The sequence below is a fragment of the Sorex araneus genome, chromosome 3, assembly GCF_027595985.1.
Source record: "Sorex araneus isolate mSorAra2 chromosome 3, mSorAra2.pri, whole genome shotgun sequence".
Taxonomy (NCBI): domain Eukaryota; kingdom Metazoa; phylum Chordata; class Mammalia; order Eulipotyphla; family Soricidae; genus Sorex; species Sorex araneus.
Genome location: NC_073304.1, coordinates 97,273,276 through 97,300,467, shown reverse-complemented (window position 1 = coordinate 97,300,467; position 27,192 = coordinate 97,273,276). Strand labels below are relative to the sequence as shown.

The window sequence follows — 27,192 nt, the reverse complement described above, 5'->3', positions numbered from 1 at the left end:
GGCCCTGAGTTCCACCCCTGGCACCACCCAGCAGAAAAGACCAGAAAGGTAGAACGATGTAATCCATAAAATAATGTAATCCGTTTGAAGCCCGTGTATCTGGCACCTGTGCGACTTGGCCATGTTCCTCACTTTTTCTGCACTTGATATTAGCCAAAAGGCCGAGAATTGATAACCTCACTTTTTCTGGTGTTAGTGACTTTTGTAGGCTTTGGAAATGAAATGAACAATTGTTCTTTTGATCTGTGCACTGAAATCAGCCCATATGGCTCAGGCTTCCCCCCAACCCACCTTGCTTTCTGGAGATTTAATTGACAAAAATTAAGGTCTGTAACTGTTAACAATTTATTATGTGTTTACCTTGTGAAATGTTTAGTACATTTACATGCTAGTTATGCTATCATTCACAAGGTAACTATTTTTTGGGGGAATGTGAGAACACTCAGGGCACTTCTTGGTTCACAAATTTCAAGTGTTTTAGTACTACCATATGCGCTCCACTGTCCTCGGTGGCTTCAGAGCTTCAGAACATGCTGTTTGTCTTCCATCAGCAACTCCTGTTTTGCTTTTTTTTTTTTGGTTTGTTTGCTTTTGGGCCACACCTGGCAGTGCTCAGGACTTGCTATTGCTCTGGGCTAGTGGATCACTCCTGATGGGTCGTGGGGGACCACACAGGATACTGGTGATTGAACCCCAGACAGCTTCGTTGCAAGGCAGCCCAGTCACTCTGCCTTGTTTTCCTGGCCCAGGCCCCACGCTTTCCTCGGCTTCTGTGAGTGCCTGGGTGTTTTAAGTTTTCCATGGTCACGGTTCTCCAAGAGTATTCTTGCTGTTGTTTCTTTGGTTATCGTTGTTGCTTGTAATACCCGATGATGTGCCTTCTTGTTCTGTGCAAGAGTTGGTAGACGGCTTTATTGGTACGTAGTCCTGGGCCAGAAATTACAGGTTGGCTTGCTGCTCTCGCCCTCCCTCCCTCTCTCCCGCACTCTCCTCTCTCTCCTGTAGGTGGCACCAGTGAGATTCTCACATTCTTAGGTTTCCTGTTTAATGTCTTTAATCCCTGAGATACCGATCACTCTGGTCTGGGAGAAGTGAGATTGATGGCTAACCATAACAGGCCTGGGTGGGATTGGGATGTCATTGCAAGGTGTGTTTTCTGATTTCAGATAGCCTCATGTTTGTCATAGGATATGAAACAGACTCATAATAGAGTCTGTCTCTTTAAACTAACGGCAAAGCCCGGCCTTTTAAGCACAGGCAAAACTAGATTACTTCATAGCGAATAAAATTATTTGATAAAGACCAGAGTGGTCGCTCTCCTAGAAACATTACAGAGGTTCTGTCTCTCGAGTGAGCATGGTTGAAACCCTGGAATTCGTTTTTTTAACTTTTGAGGTGTGTGGTGTCACTGGTCCCCATATTGGGTGCTTGGTGGCTCATGTGGTCCTGGGGATCAAGCCCGGGCCGGGTGCAGCAGGGTCTGCACCCTAATTACTATACTTTGTCCTACCCCCTAAAAATAAGTTTCAGACTATCAGATTTTTTAAAATTTTTTTTCCTCAGTCTGAACTTTGGAGTATCTTGGCCTGGTACAGAGAATATAGAATACATCTCTACTCTAACTTTATCAGATTTTTCTTCATTTTTATTCCCTACAACTTGCATAACCAATTCTGGTTGCTTTTCACCCTTCACAAAGCTTGGGGTGGAGGAATGACAGGACCACACTGCCTCCGATCAACTCCAGCTTTCTTGATTCCAGACTGAGAGCCAGGCATTCTTTTTGTTTTCATTTGTTTTGTTTGGGTGCTCAACGTTTACTCCTGGCTCTGTGCTCAAGGAGCATTCCTGATGAGCACTCGGTGGACCACCTGGGGTGCCATGGGTTGAACATGTGGCTGTGTGCAAGGCAAGTGCCCTGCCCACTATACTATTGATCTGTCCCCACGAAACCAGACACTCTGATCACAGTTAGCCTGGATCATCTCTATAAAAATACTTGTCTTAAATGTCATTTCTTCACTCAACATTTTGTTATTTGTAATCACAAAACCAAATGATTTTCCAGTCTGACTGATCTGTAGGGTAAACATAGTGCATATCCGTGCCCACATGATTTTTTATGGAGGAAATTATATAGAAAATAAAGTCCAATGGTGTTTTCTACCACCAAGTGCTAACTCACTGAAGTATCAGGACGGGATTTTGATTAAAAAAAAAAAGATATTTCTTTAGACATATGAAGCTTTTCATGCTCACAGCTATAATGCTGTTATAACAGTCAAACCATAGAAATGTGATGCCTCAGGGCTGGAACAATAGCACAGCGGGTAGGGCATTTGCCTTGCATGCGGCCGACCCGGGTTCGATTCTCAGCATCCCATATGGTCCCCTGAGCACCGCCAGGAGTAATTCCTGAGTGCAGAGCCAGGAGTTACCCCTGTGCATAGCCCAGTGTGACCCAAAAAGCAAAAAAAAAAAAATAGTGATGTGTTCACTAACTATTGATTTTAAAACCTACTCCTGATGCCTCATTAAAAAAATATTATTGATTACTGTGAGATACACAGTCACAAAGTTGTTCATAATTGGGTTTCAGTTATACAGTGTTCTAACACCCATCCCTTCACCTGTGTACATTTCCCACCACCAATGTCCTCCTGCCTCTATGGCAGGGACCTTTTTTCTATTCCTTTTTCTCTCTCCTCCTTTTGGCTGTTTCAGCTGTAAGGAAGCCCAGCTGTTGCCCTAACAGGAGAACAGCTGACATCTTCTCACGGGGCTGTCTTCGTCCTGCTACCCAGTTCCACAGTTAGGCACGGTGAAACCTAAGCGTGACTCAGAGGCTCCCTCCTTTCTTTGATTACAGATCCTCCGAAGTTTCCTTTTGCTCTGAACATTAAAATCCTCAGCCTGGCCCAAGTACGCCTCGTATTCGACTGTTTTTCTCTTCTCTATCCACTCCATTTATGCTCCTCTGAGTGACTCCAACATGCCATGTGATTGCAGACCATTCCATGTTCAAATTTTTCTGCCCTTATTTTTTCCAGGTCCTTCCTCTTTTTTTTTTTTTAAATTTCTATTATTTTTTTTAATTGAATCACCATGAAAAAAGTTATAAAGCTTTCAGGTTCAAGTCTCAGTCACTCAATGATCAGATCCCCATCTCTTCACCAGTGCACATGTCCCACCACTAAGAACCCTAGTATACACCCCTCCCGCCCCCCCATCTGTGTAGATAATGATCTTCACTTTATTCTCTCTATACTTTGAATACATTCAATATTTCAACAGAAAACTATTATTATTTAGAATTTTCCCCCAACAATCAAACCTGCATTAGCTAATAGTGAAAATATGATTTAGTGACACAGTTATTTTTCACTAGATAAGTGAAATTAGTGATTTGGGCAATTTAGAAATATGTTTAAACACTTGCAAGGCACATTTCCCTATCTTTTTTTCCCTATCTTTGTTTAATAGCTTAGGTATCATGTGGTTCTCTTCCTTAATTTATGTTTGCCTTAAAATCTGATCATGATCCGTCTTATTCTCATGTAGAAGTATTTGGTGGCTTGGTATTTTAAAATATAAAAATAAAATGGAGAGTCTTATGAAGACCAAGTTTTATTTTTTCCTGCTATGCTTTGAGTGTGTATCACTGTTCACTGTGTCACTGTCATCCCGTTGTTTGTCGATTTACTCACGAGGGCACCAGTAATGTGTCTATTACAGTCAGCCCTGAAATTTTAGCAGCCTTTCCTTATTTATCTTTCCCAGTGATTGGAGGCTCTTTCAGGGCCACGGGAATGAGACCAATTGTTATTATTATTTTAAAAAATTTTTATTGAATCACCATGTGGAAAGTTACAAAGTTCTCAGGTTTATGTCTCAGTTATACAATATTCAAACACCCGTCCATTCACCAGTGCCCATATTCCACCACTAAAAACCCCAGTATACCCCCCGCCTCCGCCTCCCATCCCCAACTGTATAACTGATGAATTTCACTTCATTTTCTCTTTACCTTGATTACGTTCCATATTTCAACACAAAACTCACTATTGTTGTTGGAGTTTCCCACCAAAAAAGACAGCCCTACTACTAAGGAAGCATTTGATAATTAGTTTTCCATTAAAAGACTGTATGTTTTCAGTTTTTAGAAAAGGTCACGCGGTTCGGAGTTGTCCCAGTCCCGTGTCCCGGAGCCGTATTAGTTGCTGCTCAGTGTCACCGGGGCTCTGTCTGGAGAAGGTGTGCTGGCTGTACCTCCTCCGTCTGGATCCCCGGTGTTGCTCGCCCCATCTTGGGTCCGGAGCATTCTCCAGCCGTGTTGCTCACCAGAAGGCCCGGCTTCTCTGTTGAATGTGGCAAGATGGCGCCGAGGGTGGGTCTAGGGTGTGACTTCCGGCGGCCGGGGCCACCTGGAGGCTGTTGTTATTGTTTTTGGCATATTGAATACACCATGGGTAGCTTGCCAAGCTCTGCCGTGAGGGCGGGATACTCTTGGTAGCTTGCCGGGCTCTCTGAGAGGTATGTATATATCTTTTACTATATTTGGGATATGAATACTCCATGGGGAGCTTGCAAGGCTCTCCAGTGCGCGCAATAGACTCTTGGTAGCCTGTTAGGTTCTCCAAGAGGGAGAACAAGGCTATTAGATGTGTATAGTAAAAAATCATGAATGCATACTTAATCTAATGTGTGGTAAATATTCATGGCCCTCCCACTATGATAGTATTTCTGGAATCTTTCCTTGGGAATTGGTTCATTTTTATTTTTTTGATTTGGGGGCTGCAGCCAGTGGTGCTCAGGGCTTACTCCTGACTGTGTTCAGGGGTCACTTCTGGTGGGGCTCAGGAGACCCTTAGTGTTACTGGGGATTGAACAGACTCAAGTCAGCTGCATGCAAGGCAAGCACCTTATGTGTTTCACTATCTTGCTGGTCCCCAAAGGGTGAATTTTTATAATTTTTTAATAAAAATTCATAAAGACCCTGGGAGAGAATTTAATAAAAAAGTTACACATTCTTTCCTATTATGCCTAGAAAATATTCTTTTTTTTCTCTTTCTCTCTTTTCTTTTTTGGGGTGGGGGCACACCCACCTGTGCCCAGGGTCTACTCCTGGTTCTGCACTCAGGGATTACTCCTGATATGGCTTTGAGGGGGGTCACATGGGGTGCCAGGGATGGAAGCCAGGTCGACTGTGCACAAGACAAGTGTGCCTTATCTGCTCTACTGTCTTTCCAATCCTGAAAGTAGTTTTTTTAAAAAAAAAATTTATAAAATAAATAGGAGAATATTCACTGTCACTGTCACTGTCATCCCGTTGCTCATCGATTTGTTTGAGCGGGCACCAGTAACGTCTCTCATTGTGAAACTTATTGTTACTGTTTTGGGCGTATCCAATATGCCACGGTAGCTTGCCAGGCTCTGCCATGCGGGCAAGATGCTCTTGGTAGCTTGCTGGGGTCTCCGAGAGGGGCGGAGAAATCGAACACAGGTCGGCCACGTGAAAGGCGAATGCCCTACTGCTGTGCTATTGCTCCAGCCCCAGGGGAATATTAAGACATTAAAATTAATCTGTCAGGAAAGTAATTTTATTTTATTTTATTTTTGCTTTTTGGGTCACACCCAACAGTGCACAAGGGTTACTCCTGGCTCTGCACTCAGGAATTACTCCTGGCGGTGCTAGGGGACCATATGGGATGCTGGGAATTGAACCCTGGTCAGCCGCGTGCAAGGCAAATGCCTTACCTGCTGTACTATCGCTCCAGCCCCAGGAAAGTAATTTTAAAATGTACATGGATTGGTAATGGAAACTAAATCAGACCAGAATTTGAAATGGAATGATAAATTCTGATATCTGAATATGGTCTTAGATATTTTAAGATCTAACTTTCTTTTTTTATTTTTAATTTATTTTATTCTTTAATTAGTGAGTCACCATGAGGGTACAGTACAGATTCACACATGTTAGAACTTGTTTTTCCCTCATACAATGTTCACAAACACATCCCTCCACCAGTGCCCATTCTCCATCACACATAAACCCAGTATCCCTCCCCTGCCATCCCATCTCCCCCCCCACACCCCACCCTGCCTCTGTGGCAGGGTACTCCCTTTTGATCTCTCTCTCTCCAAGTGGGTGTTGTGGTTTGCAATAGGGGTATTGAGTGGCCATTGTGTTCAGTCTCTAGTCTACTTTCAGCGCACATCTCCCTTCCTGGGCGGGATCTCCAACCACATTTTACTTGGTGTTCCATTCTCTATCTGAGCTGCCTTTTTCCCCAGCATGTGAGACTAGCTTCCAAGCCATGGAGCCAACCTACTGATACTTATTTCTACTATTCTTGGATATTAGTCTCCTATTCTGTTATTTTATATTCCACAGATGAGTGCAATCTTTCTATATCTGTCTCTCTCTTTCTGACTCATTTCACTTAGCATGATACTTTCCATGTTGATCCACTTATATGCAAAGTTCATTACTTCATTTTTTTCTAACAGCTGCATAGTATTCCATTGTATAGATGTACCAGAGTTTCTTTAACTAGTCACCTGTTCTCGGGCACTCGGGTTTTTTCCAGATTCTGGCTATTGTAAACAGTGCTGCGATGAACATATAAGTGCAGATGTCATTTCGACTGTACTTTTTTGCTTTTCCAGGGTATATTCCCAGTAGTGGTATTGCTGGGTCAAATGGGAGCTCAATTTCTAATTTTCTGAAAAGCGAAGATCTAACTTTCTTATACTGATAGAAAACTGGAAAACTAAGCAACACGTGTAATATTATTTAAGCTATAGCAGCAGAACTGAGGGCTAGAAGTTGAGTGGACTTAGCTTTCGTCCAGCAGTTTACTGGGTATTTACTTAAAGTCACTGCATGCTATTCACCAACCTGAAAAGGTTTTAACACAACACACATTATTTGTATTGGCTCACAACAGCAAGGCTTTTCTTTTTAAGGTAATATAAGACTTTTGCTGGGAAAGAGTGGTTCATGCTTGGTGACTCAGTGGAGGTGGATATTTGAGAAAAATTCACTTTGTTTTTCTCCAAAAATGTGAGATACATTATATAGTTTGAATAAGGAATATCTTTTTTTCCCTTTCAGGTTCATGAATAGTACTTAGGAGTTTTGAATTTGTGTTAACTAGCAGTAGTTTTACATTTGCTAATAATCTCAGGTGTGGGATATATATACATATATATGTGTGTGTGTGTGTGTGTGTGTGTGTGTAGTATGTGAATAATACTCAAAGACAGTAGAAACAAGGGCCATGTGGACTGGCCCATGAGAGGAAAGGTGCCACAAAGGAGGAGGGGTAATGTGGGTTAGGACAAGAGACCACTATGCCAGTGATAGTTGGAAATGATCACTGTAGACAAGAGCTGAGCGTTGAAGGAGGTAAAGTGATACCCTTTCAGTAACAGTATTACAAGCCACAGTGCAGAAAAGGGTGAGAGGTGGGGGGGAAGAGGGGGAGGAGGAAGAAGAAACTTGTCAGCCATAGAGCCAGGTGGGGGGAGGGAAACTGGGCACGTTGGTGGTGGGGAAGTGTGCACTGGTGAAGGAAGAGTGTTGGAACATCGTGTGACTGAAACTCAATCATGAACAACTTTGTAATGGTGTAGGAAAAAAAGAAGGACTTTGGACTGGAGCAATAGCACAGCAGGTAGGGCGTTTGCCTTGCTCGCAGCCGACCTGGGTTGATTTCCAGCATCCTCTATGGTTCCCTGAGCACCACCAGGAGTAATTCCTGAGTGCAGAGCCAGGAGTAACCCCTGTGCATCGCCAGGTGTAACCCAAAAAGAAAAAAAAAAAGGGCTTTGGGCACTGGGGGTGAGGAAAGGATTTTTTTCAATGGTATTTGTGCTGTTTTTTGAAAAGAGAGTAGTAGGCTTCATACTTACTATTGGGTGTTATTTCAAAGTTATTTCAATATTTCTTCTTTTTTTTATTATAACACTGTGATTTACCAGGTTGTTTGTAGTACAGTTGCTTCAGGCATTAAATATTCTGGCACCAGTCCTACCATCAGTGGACCCTTGTCTCCACCAGTGTCCCCAGTTGCTTACCCACCAGGCATGATCAGATTTAGTTCATATTGTTTGTTATAGCACAAAGGCAAATGGAATCATCAGAACTTGGATCCAGGGGCTGGAGCGATAGTACACTGGGTAGGGTGTTTGCCTTGCACGTGACTGGCCCGGGTTCGATTCCCAGCATCCCATATAGTCCCCTGAGCACCACCAGCAGTAATTCCTGAGTGCAGAGCCAGGAGTAACCCCAGTGCATTGCCGGGTGTGACCCAAAAAGAAAAGAAAAAAAACTTGGATCCATAAGAGTCAGTTTGTGATAATTGTTACATCCCACAATGATGTTACTAAAGTCATTGTCTGAGGATCTCCTGTGCTAATTAAGGCTTAGGTCAGATTTTCTGTTCTCCTATTGGGCTGACAGTACTATGGAATTTTGAGGTGTTGCTTGGTGGCATACGGCAGGAGCTATAGAGCTGGAACAGTTTGGGGCTTGGCAGTTTGATGCGGTTCAGTTGTGGGGCTGGGCCGCTGGGTCTGGCTGGGGCTGCTGTGCCTGAAGGCAGGAAGGGGAATCTGCCGGCCCCCATTCTGAGAAGACTCCGGAGTTCTCAGCTGGGACCCGCCTCCAGGGGAAGCTTCTGCTGTATCGTCTTCTTTTGGGGAGGCCATGCTGGGCCGTGGGTGTCTGCTCTCAGCACTCCCTCTGAGCTGGTTGTCTCAGGTGGGAGAATAAAGCCCCACCAAACCTTATTCTGCCTCTGTGTTTGTAAATGAGTTTGTTCTAGAGGAAGATGAAAGCCTTAATATGAGTGTATAGTTTGGGAGACTGTTCTGAGCCAAAGAAATGCCTCGAAGCAACTGCAGCTGTGGAGAGTTCAGTGTGCAGGCACCAGCAGGGAATTATTATGTGAATATATTGATTTTGAGCCTTGTAATCGTCCCCCTTCACTGCCCCCCAGCATCTTTGTTTACTCTTTTTGTTTTTACTTATTTATTTTTGAAAACTTTAATTTAATTTATGTTTTGTCACACCCGGTGATGTTCAGAGCTTTTGTTATTCATCATCTTTAATTTATTTGTTTCTTCTTTTTCTTTTGAATAATCTTTTTTTCTCTTTTTGGGTCACACCCGGCGATGTACAGGAGTTACTCCTGGCTCATGAACTCAGGAATTGCACCTGGTGGTGCTTGGGGGACCATATGGGATGCTGGGAATCGAACCCGGGTCAGCTGCGTGCAAGGCAAACGCCCTACCTGCTGTCCTATCGCTGTAGCCCCTAAATGAAAATCTTGACCATCCCGACCAGTGCAGGGCTGGGAAGTGTGTAGCCTGGGGTGGGAGCCCCTGGGCTGTGCTTGCGGTGTTCAGGAGGATTCAGTGCCACAGACCTGGTCGAGGGCCTAGGTGAGGTGTATGTTCTGCCACCTAAACACATCTGTCCGTCCACCACTGTAAAAACCTACTGCCAGGGGGTGACCGGGGGAGAGCCCTGGCGGCTCTCCCTGTGGGCCACCCCGGGGCTCGAAGGGGACGGTCCTGGGCCGCTCGCCCAGCCGGAGCAGCCCAGGCCATGGGGCAGACGGAAAAGGAAAACGAGGGCCAGCTGGTTGATTGATCAGTTGTCGTTTATTTCATTCTCTCTCTCTCTGCTTCTCTCCTGGTTCTCGATCTCTCTCTAGATCTGGCCCCCCAACCCACTCTTACAGCCTACTTAAACCCCCCCAGCATGAGGGGGTTGGGGCTTACACATAGGTGTGGTCACCGTCAATAGGGGTAAAGTTCTTTCCCTTCTGGGGATGCTGCTTTTAGGACAGATTCTCCTTCAGGAGGACCATCCACCCAAGGGCGGAGTCCCACCAGTGTGTTTCTCCTCTCCTCATCCAGCAAACATATAAGCATTCACAATATTAATCATTTTGTATGGACACAATAAGAAATGCATTAAGCTTATAGAATTGCTCTCCTGGGGCCGTCTCGATCTCAGACTACAGTGCTCAGGCCAGATTAGTCTTTCCTATCCCTGGCAGGGTCCCAGTCTCATAATTACTATTGGATCATGACAGCATTTGTCCATGATCAAGCTCTTAAATTATAGTTAAGAATTAGGCACTTTGGCCAGGCCCATCTCGATGCCAGGGTAGCACATAACTCACCGCTTGCCCTGGATCCGTCACATCCCTTGTCGGGACCCTGCTTTTGGGGTGCTAGGAACTGAGGTCAACTGAGGCTTAAGTGGAGAAAGCAGATGCCCGGGAATGAATAATATTCGAAGCCAATTAAATCCCAAATTACAAAAGCATAATATTGTCTTCTTGTGTCTATACAAAAAGGAAATTGCTTTAAAGTAAACTATTCAAAAGACACAAGAAGAGGAGAAAGGCAATATTAACTTAAAATATAATTTCAGTGTCCTAGAAAGATCTGACCTTACAAACTAACAGTTTCATTAGGGGGAAAAGCTGATTAACTGTTTGAGGAAAAGAGCATAGAGAAGTAGTTATAGCTAAACAAAGGGATGGGAGTGACTCGGGAACACCTTGATGGGTGTGATTGGGATAAGCCTAAGCTCCTTGTGCCAAGGGATGAAAGGACACAGCAATGTCATCCTACACACCACCCTCCAACCCCCAATGAATTATTGCTGGCTGTAATTGGTTAATTGAGTTGTCTTAGTGGGAAATACCACTAGAGCAAAGCATCTAGTCAAGCCAACTTACAAATAAACTTAGATGAAAATTATTCATTGCAAAAGTTATCTGCATCATTACCTAGACAACTGCACATTTTTTAAAAAAAAATTTGTCTTTATTTTTAATGGAATCACCATGAGATACACAGTTACAAAGTTGTACATGATTGGGTTTCAGTCATACAATGTTCCATCCCCCATCCCTTCACCAGTGCACATTTCCCACCACCAATGTCCCCAGTTTCCCTGCTGCCCCTCCCCCCCAACCTGTCTCCATGGCAGGCACTCGCCCTCTGCCCCCCTCCTTTGGGCATTGTGGTTTGTATTGCAGGTACTGAAAGGTTACCATGTTTGTCCCTTTACCTACTTTCAGCACTCAGTTCTTGTCCAGAGTGATCATTTCTAACTGTCTTTGTCATAGTGGTCCCTTCTCGATCCTAGCTGCCCTCCCTGCACCACCACTCGTGGCAAGCTTCCTCCTGGCTCGTTTCCACTGTCCTTGGGTATTAGTTTCATACTTTTTTTTTCCTTTTTGGGTCACATCTGGTGATGCACAGGGGTTACTCCTGGCTCTGCACTCAGGAATTACTCCTGGTGGTGCTCGGGGGACCAGATGGGGTGTGGGGAATCGAACCCAGCTCAGCCGTGTGCAAGGCAAATGCCCTACCCGCTATGCTATCGATCCAGCCCCTGTTATTATTATTTTTTTAATCCCACAGGTGAGTCCAGTCATTCTATGTCTGTCCCTCTCACTCTGACTCATTTCACTCAGCTTTAGACTCTCCATGTTCATCCATTTATATGTGAATTTTATGATCTCATTTTTCCTTCTGGCTGTGTAGTATTTCTCTGAACAATTGTACATTTTCTTTATCCGCAAAGCTGGGGGGGGGTAATGATTAAATCATAGAATGAGAGCATTTTGCCCTACAGGTTTTCTTTCGGTGAATTCATGATGTGTCCTTTTCCCAGGTTGCTTATACTGAAAATTAAGGGGAGATATTTAAAAGACGTAAAGGATTGGGTATTGAAGATGACAGTGAGCTGTTCTTAAGGGTTTTGAAAATGGTTCGCTTGCCATTTTGTTTTCACCTGATTTCTCCTTGGAACTGTTTATTCTATAAGTTGCTTATTTAAAAAATCTAGATAGCTATTTTATTTTTAAAATTATGCTTTAAAAACTTGTCCGGTAAAGGTCTTTCTTTCAAAGGTTCCTTTTTATTGCTCATGTCTCCTGGGACCCCTGTTCCCGTCCCTTCCTCAGCACGGGCACAGCACTTTGCTCATTCCTGAAGCTGAATTGGCGGCTGTGTCGGTGTCCGGGGCCCAGGGGCCTGTGCCCTCGGATTGTGTGTCACGGGGACAAAGGGATGGCGCCAACCGTCCTGCCCTGTGCGCCAGTAACTCGAATTAATTACAAACCAATCGAATCCGTTGCAGCCAATTGGTAAACTAATTGGTAATTTTAGCTGCACATCTATATGTCGTTATCTGCAGGCCCATAACATTACTTTCAGAGCCACTTTTGTTCTGTTCCATCCTGCTTGACAAAATGGCCTTCATAGCTGCAGGGGGAAAGATGTACATCAGTGGCTCGGAGACCACTCCAGCTGCTTGTCTTGTTTGTATTCCCTTGTTCGTCAAACACGACTCCGATTACAGCTGCGTGCTGCCACTCTGATCCTTCCCGATAACGCTGAGCTAAACATTCCTTAAAGCAGTCGGAGCCACCAAATGTACTTTCTACTATGCCAATGAGTATCACAAGTATAAATACTCATATTCGTGCCCTCTGAGAGCTCCCCCCTTTCCTATTTTAGCAAAAAGGGAAATCTGTAGAAAACGTCTGAAATAACTTCCTCTGAATTAAATCTTTCTGGCCTCTAATGTAGGTGATTTAAGTTGAATGAATTTAATTAAAGAATTTGAATTATATTAATAGAATTGGGAAAAGGAAGTCAACTAATTTTTTTAATTTTTCCTTTTCCTGATTGTAGAAGACTTTTATTACCAGTGATTTGGCACTAGGGATCACCTTTGAAGGGAAATAAACAATCCCTCTTTGTTCAGAAGAGTCCTAGAGTAGAACATAACTTGTGCTACTAAAGCGAGCATGGTACTGTATTTCATTTGTGAATAATTTGGCATACATTTTTATTAGTCTTTGGTCTTATTTTCAGGGAGCCTCTATATCTTTTAAAACCTATGTGAAAAACGTGTTTTTTTTGAGGTCTTTGCCACTGATATAAGGAAGTCAGTCTAGTAATTACAAATAACATGTTTATTAAACAAATGATGGTTTTAAACACTGGCAGATACTATCTGGTAGTCTTTTCCTGGGAGCATCGGAAATTGCTCTTGATAGTAAGAAGGGACTGTATGGGGTTGGAGCAATAGCACAGCGGGTATGGTGTTTGCCTTGCATGCGGCTGACCCGGGTTTGATTCTCAGCATCCCATATGGTCCCCTCAGCACCACTAGGAGTAATTCCTGAGTGCAGAGCCAGGAGTAACCCCTGTGCATCACCAGGTGTGACCCAAAAGAAGCAAAAAAAAAAAAAAAAGGAAAAGAAAAAGAAGGGGGGGGCTGGAGTGATAGCACAGCGGGTAGGGTGTTTGCCTTGCACGCGGCAGACCGGGGTTCGATCCCCGGCATCCCATATGGTCCCCTGAGCACTGCCAGGAGTAATTCCTGAGTGCAGAGCCAGGAGTAACCCCTGTGCATCACCAGGTGTGACCCAAAATGAAAAAAAAAAGAAAAAGAAGGGACTGTATGGATGCAAGGAAAGGTGAGAATGATACGAGATTGGTGGAATGGATGCAGTTTAAATTTCTTTACCTTGGGGTCAGGAGATGGCCCACAGCGCTAGTGCGCGTGCTTTGACTGTGAGAGCCCCGGCTTCCAACCATCCTGGCTCCACGTTGTCCCCCAAGCACTGAGCTGGGAGTAGCCCCTGAGCTTTGCCAGGTGTGGCCCCCCCAAAAAAAAGATACTTTGTTGTAGGCATTTCATGTTTTCATCTTTGCCTTTGTTCTTTTTTTTCCCCTTTTATCTTTTTAAATTTTTTAATTAATTTTTTTAGAGCATTACGAAGTCATTCATGATTGGATTTCAGTCATACAGTGTTCTAACACCCATCCCTCCGCCAGTGTACATTTCCCAGTACCAGTGTCCCCAGGTTCCCTCCCATCATCACCCACTCCCCACGCCCTCCCTGCCTGCCCCTTATGACAGGTGCTTTTCCTCTCTCTCTCTCTCTCTCTCTGTCTCTCTGTCTCTCTGTCTCTCTCCTCTTGGGCATTGTGGTTTGCAATACTGATACTGAAAGGTTATCAAGAATATCCCTTACCTACTTTGAAGCCTCAGATCTTGTCCAGTGTGTCATTCCCAGCTATTATTGTCATCTCGGTCTCTTCTCTATCTTACCTACCCGCAGCCACAACCACACTTGTGGTTAGTTTTAACCTTTGACCAGTCCTCCTAACCCATATTTACCCTAGCATGGATATTCTTCTTCTAATGTATATATTTTATACCACAAATGAATGCAGTCATTCTATATCTGTCCCTTTCCTTCTGACTCATTTCACTCAGCGTGATATTTGCCTTCCTGACACTGTATGAAGACTGAGATGTGTCTCGGCAGGACCAGTGGTGGGCGAGGGCTCATTGGGCTTGGGGTCTGTGCATCAGTAGATGACTTGAACCTTGGTATAATTTTGTCTGAAGTAGGGTGGCTGACTACAGAGAGGATGTCTTCGTTTTTTATTAGGAAATTTCCTGCAGGGCCTGGGAATGTGGCTCAGTGAACCCGGTGGTCGAGTCCCTCTTTGCATATGTGAGGCCCTGGGTTCGACCTTGGCATTGTAAAGTAAAAAGTAATGCTGGATAATTCCCTGGAATTTGTTTATTTTTTGCAGTGAGTAGCTTTACTTATCCAGTTCTTTAGACTCTGCTGTTTTTGGAGAAGATAGAAATTTACTTGGAGATGAGGGATTAGGGACTGGAGCTACAGTACAGCGGGTAGGGCATTTGCGTTGCATGCGGCTGACCCGGGTTCGATTCCCAGCATCCCATATGGTTCCCAAGCACCGCCAGGAGTAAGTCCTGAGTGTAGAGCCAGGAGTAACTCCCTAGCCTAACCCAAAAAAGCCCCCCCCCCAAACAACAACAACAACAACAACAACAAAAACCGAACCAAAACCAAAAACCAAAAACAAACAGAAAGGGATTGTAATTTGTCATAAGTAATTTTATCAGAAAACACCATAGGTATTTTCTGGAGTGATAGTGCAGCAGATAGGGTGTTTGCCTTGCATGTGGCTGACCTGGGTTTGGTCCCCTGACTTTCCTTCAGTCTAGGTTTTCCTAGATTCAGCACTTTGGCTACATAGCAAGTCCCCACCAACAGTTGGTGAGTAAATCACAGAACTTCAGAATTCAGAAGAATTCTGATTCACCCCATTACATAATTAACCATGACCTTTTTTTCCTCTGGCAACTAATTCTCTTTAGATAGCTTTGCCTGCTGAAAAGCTGTCATTTTCTTTTCTTCCTTCCTTCCTTTCTTTTTTTTTAAGCTGTCATTTTCACCCAGGAGTCTTGCTTTCCTAACTAAATTCACACAGAAATAGTGTAATCCTTTTATGTCAAGCACTTAAATGTGAAAATAGCTACCAGACCATCCATGTAGTCTTTTAAAGTCTAGTCGCCAGTCTTGCTGTCATCTCAGTTATGAGATTATTTTCAGGTATTCTTTATGACTTGTCCCATTTTGTCCTATTTCATTTAGTCTCCTTAAATTGTGGTTCTTAGTATGACTTGTCAGACTCTCAGTAGCTCGCAACAGAAATAAATTCTGGCTGACTTTAGTAGAATGAAAACCTTGGGAGAATATTGGCTGGGTCACAGAATTAGCAGGGATTCTGCCAACAACTGACCTGGGATACTGTCTATCCCAGGTCAGTGAGTCTGGGATAGACAGTAGGTGGGAACTAGTAAGAAACTATAGGAAATGAAGCCTACAGCTAGGAGATGTTACTGTTTTAAGCTACAGCACTCACCTCTTTAATTTTTTTTCCTTGTTTGAGCAAAGACCCTTGCAAGTGAGTTTGATTGCTTAGATCCAAATCTTGTTTCTGTGCTTTGTTGCAGGGAGGAATCAGGGTGGAGGGTTGCTTTCTACAGAGTCTATTTGGGAACTCAGGCCTGAGAATTGGAAAGCAAGTGGAAATGCTGGTTAGCAATACAAATTTTTAACACAGTGGGTAGGGTGTTGCCTTGCATGCAGCTAACCCGGGTTCGATTCCTCCATCCCTCTTGGAGAGCCCAGAAAGCTGCCAAGAGTATCTTGCCCGCATGGCAGAGCCTGGCAAGCTTCCCATGGTGTATTTGATATGCCAAAAACAGTAACAACAAGTCTCACATTGGAGGCATTACTAGTGCCTGCTCAAGGAAATCGATGAGCAACGGGATGACAGTGACAGTGACAGTGATGTGTAAAGCACAAGGAATACCCTGCAAGGAGATGGACTTATTTTACCCTTTGCTGGTTAGATTCCCCAACATTATTTATTCATTCCTTCATTTGTTCATTCAGTTTTCTGGTATTTTTTATGACTTGTTCCATTTTGTCCTATTTCATTTAGGACAAAATGGAACAAGTGAGCACTGTTCTTAGAAGCAGTGCTCACTGGCAGTGATATTAAAGTTATAACTAAAAATACCCATTCCTCAAATAATACTAACTTAAATGGTTTTACCAGTGAATTTTTCTAAATATTTTAGACAAAAATTATACCAGTATCTCTTATATTAGAAACCAATATCTCTTGTACACATAGATATAAAAACCCACAATGAAGTATAAAAAACCAAATCCAGTGGTATGCATGGTTATACACCATGACCCACTGATACATCCTAGAAATGCAGTGATTGTTCAGTATATGAGCATTAGCCATTGTATTCTTTTATATTAAGAGGATGAAGGGAAAGCACTCCACACAATATAGCAAATTCAGTCGGCAGTATCCAACACCCTTTCATAATAAAAACATGTAACAAACGCAGACTGGCAGGGGACCGCCTAAACTTTCTAGAGAACATCTACGAAAAATGTCATTGCCATCATTCTTACTGGCAGAACTGAAAGCTCCCCTCTCCTCAGGACCTGTACAAACAATGTTGCTGGCTCTGACCACTTCCATTCCGTCTTTTACTTATGGTTCTAGCCAGGGCAGTCAGACAAGAAAAACAAACAGAAGTCGTCATCCAGTTGGAAAAAAAAACTGTTTTGTAGATAGCATGGTTTTTAAATAAAATAACCCTAGAAATACTTTGCCCACATGTACACATAGCTGTTAGAGGGAATAGTTTCAGCAAGGCTGTTGAATCCAAGATCGATGCATAAAAAATAACTCGTTGCTTCTATACATTATCAGTGAGGAGTCTGAAATATGGAACTAAGGAAAATCTTTAAGTTTTGTTATAATGGCATCAAAAAGAAGGAATGTTTCAAAATAAAGTTAACCATGCTGGAAAGATACAGTATAGTGGGTAAGGCACATGTTTTGCATGTGGCTGACCTGGGTTTGATTCCTGGCATCACATATGGTTCCCTGAGTACCATCAGGAGTGATTCCTGAGTGCAGAGGCAGGAATCACTTCTGAGCATTGCCAGATGTGGCCGAAAAACCAAAAATCAAAAAATAGCATAAAAATATAGTTAACCAAAGAAGCACAGAACTTGCACCCTGAAAACTACACAATGAGTTAAATATCTAAATAAAGGGGAAGATGCATGAATTCATGGACTGGAAGATTTATTTATTTATTTTTAATTTTTTATTGAATCACCATGAGAAAAGTTACAAAGCTTTCAGGTTTAAGTCTCAGTCATATAATGATCAAACATCCATCCCTTCACCAGTGCACATGTTCCACCACCAAAAAACCCAATATACCTCCCATCGCCCCTTCCCACCCCACCTGTGTGGCTAATGATCTTCACTTTACACTCTCTCTATAACTTTGATTACATTCCATATTTCAACAGAAAACTCACTGTTATTAATTGGAATTTCCCCCCCAAAATCAGACCTGCCGAAAAGGCATCATTTGTTAATTTGTTTTCCCTTGCTGAGAATGAAGAGTATATGAGATTTTGGATTACTGGTATTTTAGCAATTAAGTCCAGAGAAATCTCTGCCAGAAGTCGCGTCACTGCAAGCTCGTACCTCCGTTTAGTGGGCTCCATAAGATGGCGGTCGCCACGCTGCTAGGAAAACAAAGACTGAGAGAAAAACCTTTCCTCTCCAGGATGATCATGGAGCCGTAGCTTAGTTCACAGTCTAGAAGCATTTCTGCAAGAAGCTGCTGCCTGCTGAAAGTAGTCATTAGACCTCAGGATCATGGTCTTTTAGGAGCGGAGGAGCCGTTTATGTGCGGCCGCTCTCGGGGTCTTGGTCTTGGAAGATTTATTATTAAGAGATGACTATATTCCCTAAAGGAATATATATGTTTAGTCATATCTTGGTTGGAATTATTCATTTTTGGCTTTCTAAAAACGGTGCTCAGGAGGTCCTGGGTCCACTCCTGGCCTTTCTTAGGGGCGCTAGGGCTCAATGTTAGGGTCTGAGCTGCAGCGCTGTTGGTCTTGGCCCCTGCAGTGATGTGGGTCACCAAGGCCTCCTGGGCGCCACTTTCCAGTGCTGGGGACTTCCAGGACTATGCTTGGAGACCAGCAAGGGCCACTGTAGTGTCAGGAATTGAGGGGGGACACCCCTGTCCTGGCTCCTCGGGCTCCTTTTTGGGAACTCTTAAGTTTCATTATTTTTGCAGAATTGTGCAAGCTGATCCTAAAGTCTTGAGGAAGCACATGGGGTAGAGAACTGCCAGAAGAAATTTGAAAAAGAACCACTGAATTCAAAAGCTTCCTGCAAACACCGGCCCTTCAAGCCTGTGCTCGAGCTTGAACATGTACCTCCTCTCTTTCTCCCTCCTCACATCTTTCTGAGAAGTTTCATTAAATCGAGCTTGTTCCACCAAAAGCAAATAAATTAGTAAATAAAATCTTACTGCCAAGCTATGACACGGAGAACAGTGTGGTGGCTCTGGGGCAGAGGAGGGTGGTGTACAGAATGAAATAGAATTGGGAGTCTGGAATCAAGTGGACACTTGGTTTGTAAACATTTTAAATTTATTTATTTTTTTGAATTGAATCACCATGAGATACAGAGTTATAAAGTTGCTCATGATTGGGTTTTTCAGTCATATTATGTTCCAACATTTGTCACTTCACCAGTGTACATTTCCCACCAGTTCCCACCAGCAATATCTCCAGTTTCCCTCATGCCCCCCCCAGTTATGTTCCTCCCCCCCGCATTATGTTTTGGAATACAGATACTGAATGGTTATCAGGTATATCCCTTTACCTACTTTCAACACTCAGTTTCTGTCTAAAGTGATCATTTCCAGCTATTATTGTCATACTGGTCCCTTCTCTATCCTAACTGTCTTTCCCCCTGGACATTTGATTTTAGACACAGGTGCCAAGACCATTTAACAGGGGGAAGAGAATAGTCCTTTTAAATAAATGTTGCTGGGACAACTAGATATTCACATACAGGAATGATTCTGGAGCTTCCCCTCTCCATGAACAGAAATGATCTGAAAATAGATGAGACGTAAGCGTAAGAGCTAAACACATAAAATTCTGAAGAGTGCAGTAAATCTTTCTGGTGACCGTAATAGTTTCTTAGCTCTGATAGCGAAAACACCTATGACCATGGAAAACCAGGGTAAATTGAAAGTCATCAAAATAAAAAACTTGTGTGAGAAAAAAAAATTTCAGACCATATTTTTGGTTAGTCTTAGAGCTCAGAAACAAAGAGAATAATCCAGTTTAAATTGGACAAGGGATTTGAATAGACAGTTCTTCAAAAGAGATATATGTGTCCAATAAACATAGGAAAATATGCTTCCCATTTTTAATCATCAGGGAAATGCATATAAAAAGCATGGAGTTTACTTCTCACCAAGACTATTAGAAACGTCTGTTCACAGAAAAACTTGTACACAATGTTAATAGTAGCATTATTCATAATAGGCAAAGAGTGGAAACAACTCAAATATCCATCAGTTAAATGAATAAACAAGTAGTGTTTATTCACGTAATTATTTAGCCATTACACAGGAATAAAGGATTGATAAATGCTACCAGGTGGATTAACTTTGAAAACATTTTAACTCACTGCTGCTAATGTCGCTTTATGTAATTATTGAGTGAGTTAAAATTGCTGAATACCAGTTCACATTACAAAATCAACAGTAATACAAAAAATAAATTTTAAGCAGCTCCCATTTATTCTTCAGGTTAAATCTAATAAGAGATGTACAGTACCTCTACACATAAAACTATAATACGTGATTGAAAATACTGTATAAGAGAGAAGTGCACATAACTACGTGCCTGTTTATAAACCAAAAAACATTTATGTCCGTGTTCTTCCAGTTGGCTGTAAAAATCAGTACAATTTCAAAAGTTTTAATTTTTCCTCCTGGAGAATTGATGTCATTTCTGAAATTTGTACAGAAGCACCAAGGCTGGAATTCTCTTCAACAACGAAGAGGTGAAAGTTGGGAGGTAGGGGAGGTGATATGGAGAACTGCTCTGAGAAACAGAGTCGCTCGTCGCTAAAGGACCTTGAGATAGAAGACACACTTGGAACCAGCAGACAGTGTGATTTCAGCGCCTTGATTTGAGTATGCCGAAAGCCAGCTCTGCCCAGTGAGCAGAGCACGTACAGCTCAGAACCCCGGCCCTAAGGGCACTTTCCCTTTCTTAAGCTCCTAATGTGTCTTAACTCCCAGCACCCTGGTTGTATAGTGAAGTGATTGGTACCTGCAGCAGTATCAGTAAGCATGCGGTGCTCATGCACAGCCTTATCAGTCCTCCCACTCCCCGTCATGTTGCCAGCTTTGCAACTCCGTGCCTGTTTCTCAGGTCATTTTATTCACTCTCCTGCCCTTGAGGTTTTTACTTGTAAGGAAGACAAGAACCCGCCATTTGGGGGACGGCTGCTTTCCCTTTTCTGGACCAGAAAGAGTTAAGTTTGATTCCATCTGAGCTTCCTTGGCTCCTCTGAGACTTGGGGTAAGCAGGGATTAATAGACCCAACCCTCACCCTGGTGGGCTGGTGGCCAGCCAGGGAAAGGCTGTACCGAAACTCAGCTGGGTCCTCCTCTGTCCCCCGTGGCTGCCTCTAGGCTGCTCTCCAGCAGGTTGGAGGATTTACTGTACTGGACTTTGAGATTGATTTTATTTATTTTTTTTAGCTTTTTTTGGGGGGGTCGGTCACACCTGGTGATGCTCAGGGTCACTCCTGGCTCAGCATTGAAGACTTACTCTTGGCGGTGCTCAGGGGACCATATAGGGTGTCAGGGATCGAACCCAGGTGGACGGCGTGCAAGGCAAATGCCCTACCCCCCTGTGCTGTCGCTCTGGCCCCGAGATTGATTTTAGAACTCTAACAGTGTAAGTTTCCTCTGGGTGCCACAAAGGAAGACCAGTAAGACAGAGGTGAGGCTTCCCAAACAGACCTGTGCTCTAAACACTGTTTCTCAACTTCTTCTGACCGTGGCCCACTTTTGACTTTGTTTCCTTCCAGTGAGCACCCGCAGTCCTACCAGTTAGCCCCTGAGTCTCATGTTTTCCCTCCCCCCTGCCACATTTATGCAGTTTTCATCTGTGGCCACCTTGAAGTTTTCTGGGGGCTTACCCTTGTAAGACCCCAGTTAAGAGCTGCCAGTGTGAAAGATGACATTGGAGAACATCGTCCTGAATTGGTGGTATGGAAAGATTACTTTGGCATGATCACACCGCCGTATCGGTCTTTAGGTGAAAGAGTCGAAGTTAGACTTTCATTGAGTTAGGAATTTCTGTTCATCAAAAGATTTCTTTTGGGGCTGGAGCAATAGTACAGCGGGTAAGGCGTTTGCCTTGCACACGGCCGACCCGTGTTCGATTCCCAGCATCCCATATGTTCCCCCAAGCACCGCCAGGAGTAATTCCTGAGTGCATGAATCAGGAATAGCCCCTATGCATCGCTGGGTGTGGCCCAAAAATCAGGGAAAAAAAAGATTTCTTTCTTTGCCAAGTATAAAAGTTTAAGCATATACGTGTAACCTGCATAACCAAGGAAGGCTCTTAATGTAAAAGATACAGACAACAGTGTCAACCTGTCAGAAAGAAATGGCAGTCACCCCTCCAGAAAAATGGGTGGCATTCTTGTATGATCTTGGCCCAGCGAGTCTGGACAGTGTGCTCGTGAAAGAGACAGAAATATCACTGGCAGGTAGTGAAACAGATGTTACAACCAGAGTGAAACCCCAGGCATCAGTCAGTGAGAATGGCTCAGGTTTAGAACAGTTTCTGGGGTTGGGGCTCATGGTAGACACGTGCCTTGTATGTGTGAAGCTGTGGGTTTGATCCTTGAATGAGTGAGTGAGTGTGTGTCTGTGTGTGTGTAAGAAAACTTAAATTGATAGTACCCTGTTTTCCTGACAGATTGAAGCTGGGAAAAACCAGAGCAAGTAGGTACACTTTGCAGAGAATTTTATTCTTGTGTGCCAAAATGTATCGTCTGCTTACCTTGTGGTCCAGGAGTTCTGCTCATGGATTTAGATATGACAAATAGCAGCATGATGTGCAGAGGACACGTATGTGGAAAACAACATATCATTGATAATTCCTAAATATGGAAACCTTACATGTTTATCAAGCTTAGGTGGGACAAATATTTGATATATGGGAAAATAAACACATAAATATAAGTACAAATCAATACATAGTAGATGGGTTAAGTAAATATTCATGCGGTGGGATGCCTGAATATGGCTGTGGACAGGTCATTCATATGATATTGAATCAGGCAAAGTTAAGCAGCGGTTACTGTGAGGAGTGTAAGGTAGTGATGTGGGGGGCGGGGGGAGCCCCAGGGAACTGGGGGCAATGCTGTGGACACAGTTTTGCTCTAGATAATGTTTGCCTGGCTCTCGGCTTTCTAATAGTTTTCTGTACATTATGTTTTGGATGTTTGAACACTTTTCTATTCAATTTCCTGGCAAAGAGTAGAAGTGGGCATTTTGTGGAGTTTTTGAAAAGTAGTATCAGTACTGTCTCTTTGTAGCCTCTCGTCTTTACTTATTTCTTTTGTTTTCCCTTCCCTCGCCCTCCCTTTCCCTTCCCTTTCCGATTTTCCTTTCCCTTTTCTTTGTGTGCGGGGCACACCCAGTGGTGCTCAGGGCCTGCTCCTAGCTCTAAGCTCAGGAATCACTCCTGGCGGCCAGGGAATGATTTATTCCTTTTCATTAATTTTTTTTGTTTTGACTTTGAACCATACCTTGCTGTGCTTAGGGCTTATTCCTGGCTGTCACTCCTGGGTGGTGTTGGGGGGACCTTATGTGAGGCAAGCGCTCTGCTGTCTCTTTTTCTGGCCCCCTCATTCGCTTCTTATTTCCTTACCGAGTGGTGAGAATGAAAAATAAAACCTTAAAAAAAAGACAATTAAGTTTTATTACTTTTTTAATGAGGAGGGAGTGTACTGTAAAATTTATTAATTTTCATGACCTTCCCTCTAAGCTTTTTCTCACGCTTTTTAGATTCTAGTGGTGGAGAGAAGCGGGCACTCCAAGAAGGGTTATGGTGTATGCTTGCAGCAGTGCCATTAACGGACTGTAAATCACGGTGACTAAAATAAAATTAAAATTGCTTTTTAGACTCAAGTGTCATTCGATGTTTGTTGTTTGCTTTGCTGTAGGAGGTGCTGATGATGCTGGATAACTACGTTAGAGATTTCAAAGCGCTGATTGACTGGATTCAGCTTCAGGAAAAGCTCGAGAAGACAGATGCTCAGAGCAGGTAATCAACTCCATTCTTTATATTTAGAGCAGCCAGCAGTTTAAAAAGCAGTCCTGGACTCTCCTTCACTGTTGGTGGGCATGCCGTTGGTTCAGCCCTTTTGGAAAACAGTTTGGACACTTCACAAAAAATTAGAAATTGATTGAACTCCCATTTGACCCAGCAATACCACTTCTGGGAATATATCCCAGAGATACAAAAGAGGATAGTAGAAATGACACCTGCACTTATATGTTCATTGCAGCACTGTTTACAATAGCCAGAATCTGGAAAAAAACCCGAGTGCCCGAGAACAGATAACTGGTTAAAGAAACCCTGGTACATCTACACGGTGGAATACTATGCAGCTGTTAGAAAAGATGAAGTCATGAAATTTGCATATAGGTGGATCAACATGGAAAGTATCATGTTAAGTGAAATGAGTCAGAAAGAGAGGGATAGACATAGAAAGATTGCACTCATCTGTGGAATATAAAGTAACAGAATATAAAACTAACACCCAAGAATAGTAGAGATGAGTACCAGGAGGATTACTTCACAGCTTAGAAGCTGGTCTTGCATGCTGAAGGAAAAGGCAGCTCAGTTAGAGAAGGGACCACCAAGTAAAGGGTGCTAGGAGGGCCTGTTTGGGATGGGAGATGTGCGCTGAAAGTAGACTATGGCCACATGATGGCCACTGAATACCTCTACTGCAAACTGCAGCACCCAAAAGGAGAGAGAGAGCAAAAGGGAATGCCCTGCCACAGAGGTGGGGTGGAGTGGGGTGAGGGGAGGACAGGATGGGCTGTGGTGGGATGGATGCGGGGACCATTAGTGGTGGAAAAGAGGTGCTGGTGGAGGGATGGGCACTCGACCATTGTATGACTGAAATGCAAGCACGAAAGTTTGTGAGTCTGTAACTGTACCTCACGGTGATTCACTAATAAAAAACTAAAAAAAAATATTTATTAAAAAAAAAAGCAGTCCTTGACCTTCGCTTAACTTGAAACTCTTAAATTTGGGAGCTGTGTTTCTGATTTAGTTCAGCAACAAATATTTGATTGGGTGCGTATAATCTTGGATGCTTACTGGGGCAAGATACTTTTTCCTAATAGAACAATTGAATCACTGGCATATTTGAGGCTCTCATGCATTTGCTGTCTAGGGGTGGGTGCTCAGGACACACTTGTGTCTCCTTGGATGGGGAGGGCTCAGGAAGCATTTCACGGTGGAGGTGGGAATGTTCAAAGGAGGCGGTGGATTTTACTAGGTGGTTTGCCTTGTTGACAGAGGAAGAAAATGAAGTCAGCTGTAGAAAGGCAGAGTCTGTGCAGACTGAAGGGAGCGTCAGGGAAGTTGTATTGTCCCTGACAATAGGGACAGTGAGGGAAGGGAGTAGGCAGTGCAGGACACCTCTTTATTTTTTTGATTTGGAGAATGGTGAGCTATCAGAGCGACTTCACATGCTTGCATTTTGGCCCAGCCCACATCTGAGTGCTATGCACAAGGCTATTGTGGTGCAGGAATTGCCACATTGCTTGCCCTCTTGAAGAGTGGAGAGTGTTCCCAGAAAAGATTGATGTTCAGTCTCGACTCATGCGTGAACTCTTATTGAAGTAGAAATATGGGAGCCTGGGGCAGAGAGCATAAAGGGCTGGAGCACATGCCCGGTATGTGAGTTTGACACCAGTACTTCATGGCCCTCCGAGCATTGTCTGGTACAGCCCCACTCCAGATCCTGGCACTGAGCTGTCCGGCCTGTACACCGAGGCCAGGTATCACTAGAGTGGACCCGGGGCCTGAGTACTGCTTGGGGTCTTTTCCCAGCATATTACACCCATCACCCCTTCATCTCCATCAAAAGAAGAAAGAAATAAGAGTGTACTTTGGTAGTATTAGAAAACTTACTCCTGGGGCCAGAGTGATAGTACAGGAGGTGAGGCACTGACCTGGGGCCAGTTCCCAATATTGCATATGGTCCCCAAGCACCACCAGGAGTAATTTCTCAGTGCAGAGCCAGGAGTAACCCCTGAGCTTCGCTGGGTGAGGCCCTCCTCTCCCCCCAAATGTACCACTGTGCTGATTTGCTGAGTCCAAGAAGTCTCCCCAAGGAGGTAACGTTTAAGTTGTGACTAAAATTTCAGATAGGCATTAGCTGGACAAAAGTGGAGAAAGGAGTAGCCCAGGCAGGAGTGATAATACAGGTGGGTGCCATGGGATGGAAGGTACCATGGTGGCATCCAGGGATCTAAAATTCAGTGAGGTGGGGACGAAGCGTACACGGGCAAGAGTAGCCAGAGCTAAGAGAATTAGGTGCGGACCAGATAATGAAAACTTCAGATTTTATTTTGAACCATACAAGATTTTCAAGTAAGAGATTGGCATCAGATCAGATCTGTCCCTTGCAAAAATTAAAAAAAAATGCAAATGCAATTTGCCAGTGAAAATGTTAAAACAAGATGTCAAATGTTGTCAAGGTTGAACGGAAAGGGGATTTTTGTATCTGGTGGTAGCATAGTGCGTTACAACCTTTCTGAAAGGTGATTTGGCCCTAAGTTGTCTAAAGCTTCAGACTTCGAGGGCACAGAGAGAGCTCGGAGGACTGGAGTGTATGCGGGCTTTGCCTGGCGTGTGGGAGCCCTGTCAGATCCTTGGCACTATATGGTCCACTGAGCACTGCTAGCAGAGGCCCCCCAACCCCCAAAGCCTGGAGTTGGGTGTGGCCCAAAGAAACACAGCTTTAGATTTTGTGTGAATCATCTTTTCTTAAAAATCAAATTTTTGGTTTAATAGCTATAACTATAATTTCTTTGAGAAAAAAAATCCCAACTGTTAGCTTGAATGGACATGTGGGATAAGCAGATTCTGGGGCATTATGGAGGAGGTTATAAGCATCATATAGAATTGTTGCATGAGAGAAACATTTTAAAAGATTCTGTCAACTCATTGGTTGTGGGGCCAATGAAGAAGTGTAGCAGATTATGGTTCAGAAGCATTTTTTTTTTTTTTTAACATACTCTGTGGTGCTCAGGGCTTTCCCTGACTCTGTGCTTAGGGATCACTCCCGGCAGGGCTCTGGGGACCATATATGATTGCCGGATATTAACCCTGGGTCAGCATGCAAGGCAAGCACTCTGCCAGCTATACTAGCTCTCCAGCCCCTTTTTTTTTTTTTTTTTTTTTTTTATTTTTATTTTTTTTATTTTTTTTTTTAAAAGAAATATTTTATTGAACCACCGTGAAAACAAAAAAAATACAAAGCTTTCAGGTTTAAGTCACAGTCAAATACTGATTAAACCACCATCCCTTCACCAGTGCACCCGTTCCACCACCAAAAACCCCAATACACCCCCCTCCCACCCCACCCCCCATCTAAGTAGCTGATGATATTCCCATTATTCTCTCTATATATTGAGTACATTTCATATTTCCATACAGAACTCACTACTGTTGATTGGAAATTTTCCCCAACAATCAGGCCTGCTGAATAAGCATCATCTAATAATTTCTCTTCCTTGGTAAAGGTGAAGATTTCGAGTCCGCGCGGCCGCGATAG

General features: G+C 43.5%; 1 protein-coding gene across 1 annotated transcript in view; it reads left to right on the top strand.

The window, feature by feature from the left end:
* SCAPER (S-phase cyclin A associated protein in the ER) overlaps positions 1 to 27,192 on the top strand; it is a 363,121-nt gene that overhangs the window by 34,045 nt on the left and 301,884 nt on the right. The window contains exon 6 of the mRNA XM_055130600.1: positions 23,557 to 23,657. Coding sequence (XP_054986575.1) covers positions 23,557 to 23,657 — 101 coding nt within the window. The remainder of the gene's footprint in view (positions 1 to 23,556; positions 23,658 to 27,192) is intronic.